Here is a 10,000-nt window from a genome sequence, read left to right as displayed (position 1 = left end):
GTGAGTCCAAACTTATAGCTGGATCAAAAATAACTCCTAGGTTTCTAATGTTGGCCTTGGCTGATGGGCAAAAAGAGGCAATTTCCTGCTCGATTTTTGGCTGAAGTTCCGGGGGTGCAGCGATCAGGGTCTCGTTGGCGTTGAGGACAAGAAAGTTGTACAAGTGTGGCCAGCCTGTCCAACTGGTGTGGCATAAAGGACATATAGAGCTGAATATCATCAGCGTAGATGTGGTAGGAGATGTCTGGGAAAGACTGAATGATGCCAGCAGGGGAAGAATATAGAATGCGAATAGTAGAGGCCCTGGAACTGAACCTTGTGGGACCCCGCATGTTAGAGAGGCAGTGTCTGAAGAGAAGGTTTCGGACTTCACTGTGAATGTTCTGTTAGTGAGATAAGAAGAGAGCCAGTCTAGAGCAGAACCTGAAATCCCAGCCAGGGCCTTTAACCTGTTTAGTAGAACGTTGTGGTCTACAGTGTCAAAAGGAGCCTAAGTCTCCTCCCCTTCTGGCTGGCTCATGGGTCCCCGATCAAAAAAAAAAACAGAATGTTAGAGAACTGGGCTATAAAAGTTATTTCCTTGTCTTTCTGGGCTTTGCCTTACGCCCTGAGTCACATCTGTCAGACTTTTCTAATCCTAGAGTTTCACCGTCTATCAGATTTTCTTTCAGAAGCTACTGCAGGAGATAGCGGCAGGAGACTATGTTCATGTTCAGCCTGCATGAAACACTCAGTGACACGTTAGAATCAGAAATAATCATTTAATGTATTTTTTTTCAGTGACGTTGACCTACGGTATATATTGACCTACAACAGATTTGTTAGATTTCCAAAATGTGTCCCCCCCAATATTAAACTCGTTCCTACGCCCTTGCCCAAATGTCAGGATTATTGTCAAACTTCAACAAAAATCCGGTGAATTGTTTCAGTTCAACAGAAAACTCGCTTCTTTATTATTTACTATTATGATTACATTATTTCAGTGTTTCTTTAAAGTGTTGTGATTACTTCACTTAAGAATAAGGATCTGTCTTTTAGTAAAATAGAAGAGCTTCACGTAGCGAAGGAGCCATACCCACTCAGGAGGTTATTACGTCTCCTTCCGAGGGCTAGGAGCGTTCGCACACGGGACTTTATAGAGAACAGACAAACGGGTCGGGCTAGGAGACCAAGGGCCTTGTGCTGGACGAGGACGGAGGATCCCACTAACGAAATTTTATCAAGTCCGGTCCGCCTGACCTCAGGACATAAACATCGTCCACCATCTTCTCTCTCCCGCTCGTCTCTATGATGTCATCTCTCTTCACCTTTAGTGGTTCTTAAACATCGACTACGAAACAGAGGAGGATTAGTGTGTGTGTGTGTGTGACCCTTAACAGGTATATAATAATAAATATAACAGATTTAATGCTCTCACTAATGTGATTGTGTGGTTATTTACCAACACTTCCTGCTTCTCTGACTGGAGTTTCCTGCTGAAAAGCTGAAGCAGCAACTGGTGGAACCAGAACTGTTCTCAGAAGCTTTTGTTTTATCAAATAGTTTAATAAAGCTCAAATACAAACAGATTCTGATGCAGCAAACACACAGCGGTAACTTCACACCACTTAAGTTCGTCACTAATGAGCGAACGCGGCTTCGTTACCTGTCCCAGCCTACATGTCATCCACGGCTCAGGCAGAACAGCCCGACCGGATCTCCTGCTTTAGCCACAAAGACACAGGAGGCTGTAAGAATCCTCCTTCCACCTCCCGGCCCGTTACTCTGTGTGATGAATGAGTTCTTCACCTGCAGGCTCAGGGAAGTCCTACACCATGATGGGCTCAGCCGAGCAGCCCGGTCTGATCCCTCGGCTCTGCAGCTCCCTGTTCACCAGGACGGCGGTGGAGGCCCGCGAGGCCGAGACCTTCACCGTGGAAGTGTCCTTCATGGAGATTTACAACGAGAAAGTCCGAGACCTGCTTGACCCCAAAGGGTGAGGGTGTGGTTCGGATTTGAAAGGATCAAAACGCGTTAACGTCTTTAAACCCAGAAATCTGCAAGATCCCTTCTGTTTGCAGGAGCCGACAAGCTCTGAGGGTGAGGGAGCACAACGTCCTGGGACCTTACGTTGATGGTCTGTCCCGCCTGGCTGTGACCAGCTACAAGGTAGCATCCACAAGCTTCCTTCTTCCCTGTCGGGTTTGAGAGAGAGGAGCTGAAACCTCTCTGTGGTGGACTTGTCTGCAGGACATCGAGTCCCTGATGTCGGAGGGGAATAAGTCTCGTACGGTGGCGGCCACAAACATGAACGAGGAGAGCAGCCGGTCCCACGCCGTCTTCAACATCATTCTCACACACACACTCAGAGACCTGAAGTCTGGGGTGAGTGGGCTTGGGGGGGGGGGGGGGGGGGGGCTGCTTAACTAGAAACCAGAGCTGAGTGGATCCTGCCCTGGGAAGTGGCGTCTGCCTACCTGGTATAAATCCAGGTGTATAGACCCAACCAGCCTGCACACACTCCCCACCTTTAGAGTATGCAACCACATCCAAGTGGTGTGTGTGACTCAGCTCCAGGTGGTCAGCTGAGTGTCTGCTTGTGTCTGCTGCAGACCAGCGGAGAGAAGGTAAGCAAGCTGAGCCTGGTGGACCTTGCTGGAAGTGAGCGAGCGGCGAAGACCGGAGCAGCCGGGGATCAGCTTAAGGAAGGCAGCAACATCAATAAGTGAGTCATCAGCTAAGATCGGCCCGCTGGTGGTCCCGTAAGCCCTGAAGGTGCGTTTCCACTGTAGGAGCTACCAGTCAGGGTCGCTGGTTCGGTCCTCTCAGCCGTCGTCGTTCTGCCGCAGTTTTCATCAAATTTAGAAACAATGGTTTTAAAGCAGCATGGTGGTAGTTTGGTGACGTCTGCTGATGTCATTTCCTATTAAATTACAGCCAATCAGCATGGGGTTACCCACAAGTCCTGCCCAGCCTAGGGCTGTCCGAGTACAAACCCCAGTTCCGGTTCCTGGAGTGACCCAGGAAGTGGTCCACCAGTGAGGTGGAGACACACACCGGTACATGACCCTGGTGCTCCGACAGTGGAAACGGGCCTGGTGCCAGCGGGGCTGGGTTCAGCTACCTGTGGTGGTGACCGAGTTAGAGATGGTCCCGATGATGGGTTGATTCTGACTCTTTGACCCACCCTGCAGGTCTCTCAGCACTCTGGGTTTAGTTATCTCGGCTCTGGCGGACCGGGGAGCAGGGAAGAACAAAAGCAAGTTTGTTCCCTACAGAGACTCGGTCCTCACCTGGCTGCTGAAGGTACAGACACAGAGACGTCTGTGCAGGTCTGCTCTAACAGCAGCAGGCTTGTTCTGCTTCTGTCGTGTGTTCATGCTCTGATGCTTCTGTCCACCTTGCAAAAGCTCCTCTTCAGTACACGCTGCTGATGGGCTATGATGTTTTTGCCTGTGTCTGTTAAAGGTCCGCTTCATAGAAACATATTTCTGATTATGTTTATGTATTTAGCAGACAACTCTAGTCCAAAGCGACTCACGAGTGATGATGAAGCCAGCTGGTTGCCCTTGAGGCTAACAACAACAAACACTCGTCAGTCAGTCGTAGGTGGCAGCGAGGCAGCACGGTGAACCGTGAAGGGAAGGGAACAAGGAGTGGACGGTGGAGTGGGGGACGGGTGCGGGGAGGGTTGTTTTACTAAGAGTCACTCTGAGTGTTTCATGCAGGCTGAACATGAGAATAGTCTCCTACACCTCCCTCCTGCTGTAGCTTGTGATAGAAAACAGACGCTGAAACTCTAGGATAGAAAATCCTGACAGATCTACGTCACCCTGTCACTAACATTCATGCACTCACCCATCTGGACTCACGACGGGGAAGGCTGTTGTTGGTTTAGCGTCCAGGAAACAGCAGAGAACATCTCCGCTAGTAGAAGCTAACTGTTAGCATTAGCAACTCCACCACACAGCAGAACTCCTCCAGGCTTGTGTTATTGGTGGAGATAAAGCATCAACGCTGCAGAGGTAAGTGAGTCGGTGGTAGAGCCGTGTTGCTGTTAGCCAAGCAGAGGAAATGAAACTCGTCTGAAGCTACGATCTCCTGCAGCTGAGTTCTCCGTGCTGATACAGGAGCGCCTGAGCTTTTCTCCCAACAGAACGACTCACAAGGCATTCGTTCCTACTAGTTCCTACTGGGGAGCAGAGCTTTCAGCCGCTCTGCTCCCCGTCTCTGGAACTCACTTCCCCCAGACATCAGGAACGTCGACAGTTTTACCCTTTTCAAAACAAAACTCAAAACACACATGTTTAAATCTGCCTACAACCTCTGATTTTATTGAAATGTTTCTCTCTGTTTTTTCTTCTTTGGGTTTTATTATTGTTTTATTGTATTTTATTACGTGTTTTGTGTAAAGTGACCTTGGGTGTCCTGAAAGGCGCTTTGAAATAAAATGTATTATTATTATTATTATTATTACTAGAGACCAATGCAGCCGTAGCAAACATGAGAAGAGTTGATCTTTGAAATACCTCCTGAACCACTGGGCAGATGTGAAGAAGACGGTCTTGATCCACTCAGGAGCTTCGGCTCTCCAACGACCGAGTGCTTTTACTCCATGGATCCATGGATTAGTTGAGTAATCCGACATGACGGGCCGGTGGTTCCCAACCTTTTGTCCTGAAAGTCCTCGTTCCGTTCCTGCTGTAAACGCTGCTCACACCTGTCCCGCACACGGCAGCGCGTTAACGTCTTCCTGAACGTTCACGAGTCCAGTCACTTTAATGAGACGTGTTGGGCTGAGGCTGGACGTCGACGGCTGCCACGGCCCATCGGTGTCAGTGGAAGAGCTTTTGAGATGATGTGTGAATGGACGATAATTCAGTAGTTCAAAATATCTATCGGTAGACACGAGGTGCAGCGTACTAGGCTCACGACGCACTCCGAACCAATCAAAACCACAGACTCGGCACGCTACGTCACCAGCCCCTCCCCTCTGAAACCAAAACGGCATGAGGTGAGGTGTCGCAGCGAGGAGAGGCGGAGAAAAATACAAAAACCAAGAATAAAACGGCCAGGGGTGAACGTGAAATACGTTTTCTACGATTAAATAAATAGTTTTCAATCATTATCGATCGATATAAAAATGTTACTAATTTCTCTGTATCGTCCGGCCCTGATGTGAACTTGCAGCTCCATCAGCTAGGCGTGGTTTCAGTTCACACCTGTGGCTGACAGGTGAAGTGCCTTCTGGGCTTTGTTTACTTCTGCTTTGTTCTTGTGTCTAGTAGAGCAGAGCGGTCATGTCTTCACCGTGGTGTTGTTTAGTCCCAGCACGCCTGTCTAACACCTGCTCCCGCACACGTCTGAACCTGCAGGACAGCCTCGGCGGGAACAGCCGAACAGCCATGGTTGCCACCATCAGTCCAGCGGCAGACAACTACGACGAGACGCTTTCCACCCTGCGCTACGCCGACAGAGCCAAGAGCATCGTCAACCATGCCGTGGTCAACGAAGACCCCAACGCCAGGATTATCCGCGAGCTCCGAGAGGAAGTGGAGAAGCTGAGGGAGCAGCTGACTGAGGCCGAGGTGCAGATGCTCGCTAGCTCGGCTCTGTGGGTGTAGCTGATCACATGCTAATGAGACTCGTGTGTGACGGCTCATTTCTGTGTCAGTCCATGAAGGCTCCGGAGCTGAAGGAGCGACTGGAGGAGTCTGAGAAGCTGATCCAAGAGATGACCGTCTCATGGGAGGAGAAACTCCATAAGACTGAGGCCATCGCTCAGGTAAGGCCACCTGGTTTATCCTCAGCTCCGCTCTAAAAGGACTGCCCTCAGTTTGGCTCGCTGACATGATGCGTGATGTTCCTGTAGGAGCGTCAGAAGCAGCTGGAGAGCCTGGGCATCTCCCTCCAGTCCTCTGGAATCAGAGTGGTAGACGACAAGTGTTTCCTGGTTAACCTCAACGCTGACCCCGCCCTCAACGAGCTGCTGGTTTACTACCTCAAAGTACTCCACACAAACGCGAGTCCGGTCCTGTGTAGAGCCTTGATGAGAGCCGGTCTGTTCTTCATGACCTCCCTGCTGTGTCCAGGAGCACACCCGAGTGGGCTCAGCTGACTCCCAGGACATCCAGCTGTGTGGGATGGCCATCCAGGCTGAGCACTGCGTCCTGGACATCACGGAGAACAACCGCGTCCTGCTGAGTCCTCACCGCGGCGCCCGGTAGGTGGTCGCCCTCCTGCTGGAGAGCTGCAGACCAGACCTGGATCCTAGGCGGCTCTGCTACTACTCTATGATTCAGGAGGGTGTTTAAGACGTCTCTGATGACCACAGACAGAATAAATACGTACGTCTGAACCGGCGACGCACAAGCTGCCAGAGTCTCGTCTGGAGCAGACCTCCAGACGAGACTCTGGCAGCTTGTACGATCCGAGCCCAGCGGCGCAGCGGCGGGTTGGATCCATGAATAATTAGAGCGTGATGAGTTGTGCTAGGACAGCAGAGAGAGAGAGAGAGGCTGGGGATGTGAGGAGATGAGGACGCGTTCTCATTCATCTGTGGTAAAATGTAGGCTGCGTTCATGAAGCCAGGATGTTTCATAAACCTGCAGCTCCTGCTGCTAGTTGGTGCCAGAAACCCAAACCGAAGGGAAGCTTGTGACCGGCTGAAGGAAACGTGGGCTGTTTGTTTCTCAGCAGGAGGAAATCAAGTAAAATCGGTCCTGTTTCTGTTTTCCTCGGTGCGTCGGTGTGCCGCAGGTGCTGGCCCCTCTCTGGGTCGGAGTACGCTCAGTCACCGGTGCTGTAGAGGGGGTCATTATGTATGTATGTGGGTGCTCTTAACGCTCAGCATACTACTCTACACTTACACCATCCAGTGTGACTGGTCTTTCATGTTCAACCAGAAGTTATTCAGGGATCGTAGGGCACTTGGTACTGATTCAAGAAGAGAGTCAGCTTTATCAAACGTAAGAATTCATTTTTCAAACGGTTAAAAACTCGACAAGTTAACTAATATTTACTGTGATGGATGGATCTAGGTGGATGGGAGGTGACTATGGTGACTGTGTGTGAATGTGAGGTTATCAGAACCTCCGTGTCTAGAAGACCCGAGTTCTGGGTGTAAAAGGGGAAGAATTTGGTTTGCATGAAGCTATGAAGTTGGTTCTTATCAGAAGGGCATCTGTGTGTCTACCTCACCCTTTCTTTGGAGACCCTCTTCGTGGATCCGAAGGTCAGGGGTCGGATGACCTCTGGGCACCGAGGCTTGTAGAATAACCGCAGCACCGACGGTCCAGTCCAGAGATGTTTCCGGGTCACAACAGATGGATGGAAGCGTTAGCGTCTAGAAGGACTCTTGGGGAGTCGGAACGGTATCGCTTTGTTCTGCAGGAACCGTTTCTGTGTCAGCGGCAGGAGGCGTTTAGCAGGGTGTTTGCCAGAAATGCTCTGGGTTAAAGAGGCTTCGCTCCAGACGGCCGCTCCGTAGCGTTCTCTAGAACTGACTCGCCGTCTCGTGAGCTCTGTTTCAATATTCTCATGTTATGAGTTCTTGTCCAATCGGAACGTGCCGTGTTCAGGGATATAACCAAGAACCTCAGGACGTCACGCCTTCTCTCAGATACCGGATGCCCTGATTAGGGGTAAAGAAATATCTGCGCGTCCTGAGTTTAACTTAACTTTAATCTCTAATGAACCTCGTCACATCAAACATTACTGATTACCATAAATCATTCAGAGTAATCATTCATTTCATTTCAGTACTTCAAGCACAGATCAGTCAACCTTATTGATTCAAGCACAGATTAATGAAGACATAATTATTATTATTATTATTTCACGAGTGATTAACTGCAGTCCGGCCTACATAACCAGGCAGGCTGGGCACAGAAGGACCTTGAGAAGGGAACGGTTTGTTGACACTATCATGTGCTCCGAGCTGCAGAGAGGCCCAGACTCCAGCTGATGGAAGGGCAGGATCCGGCAGATTAAAGGCCACACATGTAGACTCCTGTCTCCACATGGCCAGATACCGCAGGGGTCAACTGTACATGAAAAACTGACCGTTTCTGGACATTACAGCTTGATTCTGACCGAGACGACTGTTGGGTTCTGATGCTGAACTATCAGAGGGACATGTTTCTCTGCAGAACGTGTGTGAACGGTTCTGCTGTCAGCAGCCCGGTCCAGCTGCACCACGGTGACAGAATCCTGTGGGGAAACAACCACTTCTTCAGGTCTGACTGTCCCACAACAACACCACATCTGTTCCACTTCTCCTCCTGTTTCTAAGACGCCCTCCTCCTCCTCTCGCTCACTCGCAGGATCAACCTGCCCAGGCAGAAGCCGCGTGCAGCGGCGGAGGACGAGGACGCTGGCTCTGCCATGAAGAAGAGCCGGAGCAGCGACCAGCTGGAGGTGGATCTGGACGCGGCGAGCGACATTTCCAGCGAGCTGAGCTTCAGCTACGAGTTCGCTCAGGCCGAAGTCATGATGAAAGGAATGGGCATCAACGGTGAGTCGTCATAGTAACACGTGAGCATACGTGCTTCAGCCTCAGAAGGAGCCGCTCCTGTGTGGTTCTGATGACTGGGTGGTGTTTCTACCGGCTCACATCAGCCTCGTCAGCTCCGCCGGCCCAGGGCTTTCCAGGATGTTGTTGCAGCTTGTTAAGAAGGCGGTTATTTATCAGCACCTCTGCCTGCCGGGACGCAGATGTGGAGCAGCGCCAGATTATTTAGTCCCATAAACGACACAACTAGAGTTTCACTTCTTCCTCATCCTCCCATCTCTCTCCGGGGAGCTGAGATGAAGGGAGCCGGTCTCGGCGTGGCTCTTGATCTCTGTGCTCGTTCTGAGGGATAAAACAACATTTGACTTCCTTCTCTTCCTCCTCAGACCCGCTTCAGTCGGTGTTGCAGACCCTGGAGAGGCAGCATGAGGAGGAGAAGCGCTGCGCCCTCGAGCGCCAGCGGCTGATGTACGAGCAGGAGCTGCAGCAGCTCCGCCAGCGGCTCACTCCTGAGAAGACCTCCCACCTTCTGGACTCCTCCGGCCTCCCGGGCTTCGCTGTGACGTCCCCCGGCTCTCAGAAACGAGTGCGGCGCTGGAGCGAGGACAGGTAGTACACCACTGCATGGCGGCTTAGATGAATCCCAGTAGATCGGCGGGTCTGTTTGTGGTGCAGGGAGGCGATGATGACGCGCAGCCTGCGGCGTTTGAAGGAGCAGATCGTCAGGGCCAAGCTGCTGGCCCAGGAGGCCAGCTTCATCGCTGACGAGCTAAACAAGAGGACAGAGTATCTGGTCTCTCTGCAGATTCCTGCAGCCAACCTGGATGCTAACAGGAAGGTGAGAAGGAGACATCTTTGAGCAGACCAGTAGAAGATGCTCTCTGCTCAGTTTGACCTCCTGCAGCTGTGTTAGCTTCACATGTCCGCTGTTGGTTTTGACACCCCTGCTGAGGTGAGTCAGCGCGGCGTTTGTTCCCTGTTCCTGCAGCGGGATGTAGCTCTGAGCGAGCCGGCCATCCAGGTCCGGCGGAGAGGCAAAGGGAAGCAGATCTGGTCTCTGGAGAAGCTGGAGAACCGGCTGGTGGACATGAGGGAGCTCTACCAGGAGTGGAGGGACTTGGATGAGGACGATCCTGTGAGTTGGCCAGCTCTATTACTGACTGTGACCTGAAACAGGGTCAGGACTCCTCCACCAGCTGCTGGATGATGCTCACGCTCCTCTTTGTTTGGGTCTGTTTTCCAGATGATGCGGTCGTATTTTAAACGAGCCGACCCGTTCTTCGATGAGCAGGAGAACCACAGCCTGATTGGCGTGGCCAACGTGTTCCTGGCCTGTTTGTTCCACGACGTCAAGCTGCAGTACGCAGTACCCATCATCAACCAGAAGGGGGAGGTAGGAGCAGCAGTTTTACTCCCAGCGCCTCCCAGGCTTGAGGGGACATGTAGTTCCCCTGATGTCTCCTCCCAGGAGGAGGTGACATCCTAATGAGATGTCCTAACAGCTCAGTT

The 10,000-nt window shown here is 51.4% G+C and overlaps 1 protein-coding gene across 7 annotated transcripts in view; it reads left to right on the top strand.

Moving 5' to 3' along the window:
- Positions 1–10,000, top strand: part of LOC107378247 (kinesin-like protein KIF13B) — a 74,332-nt gene that overhangs the window by 45,508 nt on the left and 18,824 nt on the right. For 6 of the 7 annotated variants that reach the window (XM_070545601.1, XM_070545615.1, XM_070545604.1 and 3 more), the window contains exons 7-21: positions 1,795–1,975; positions 2,061–2,148; positions 2,230–2,364; positions 2,592–2,704; positions 3,174–3,285; positions 5,355–5,567; positions 5,654–5,764; positions 5,852–5,986; positions 6,072–6,202; positions 8,130–8,216; positions 8,304–8,494; positions 8,878–9,100; positions 9,167–9,329; positions 9,480–9,626; positions 9,735–9,884. In XM_070545601.1, the coding sequence (XP_070401702.1) occupies positions 1,795–1,975; positions 2,061–2,148; positions 2,230–2,364; positions 2,592–2,704; positions 3,174–3,285; positions 5,355–5,567; positions 5,654–5,764; positions 5,852–5,986; positions 6,072–6,202; positions 8,130–8,216; positions 8,304–8,494; positions 8,878–9,100; positions 9,167–9,329; positions 9,480–9,626; positions 9,735–9,884 (2,180 nt within the window). Of the gene's footprint in view, positions 1–1,794; positions 1,976–2,060; positions 2,149–2,229; positions 2,365–2,591; positions 2,705–3,173; positions 3,286–5,354; positions 5,568–5,653; positions 5,765–5,851; positions 5,987–6,071; positions 6,203–8,129; positions 8,217–8,303; positions 8,495–8,877; positions 9,101–9,166; positions 9,330–9,479; positions 9,627–9,734; positions 9,885–10,000 lie in introns of those variants that run through there. The other variant, XM_070545620.1, reaches the window with a different exon arrangement.

Source organism: Nothobranchius furzeri, chromosome 2 (genome assembly GCF_043380555.1).
Source record: "Nothobranchius furzeri strain GRZ-AD chromosome 2, NfurGRZ-RIMD1, whole genome shotgun sequence".
Classification (NCBI taxonomy): domain Eukaryota; kingdom Metazoa; phylum Chordata; class Actinopteri; order Cyprinodontiformes; family Nothobranchiidae; genus Nothobranchius; species Nothobranchius furzeri.
Note: the sequence above shows the minus strand (reverse complement) of the source record. Positions and strands in the feature narration are given on the sequence as shown.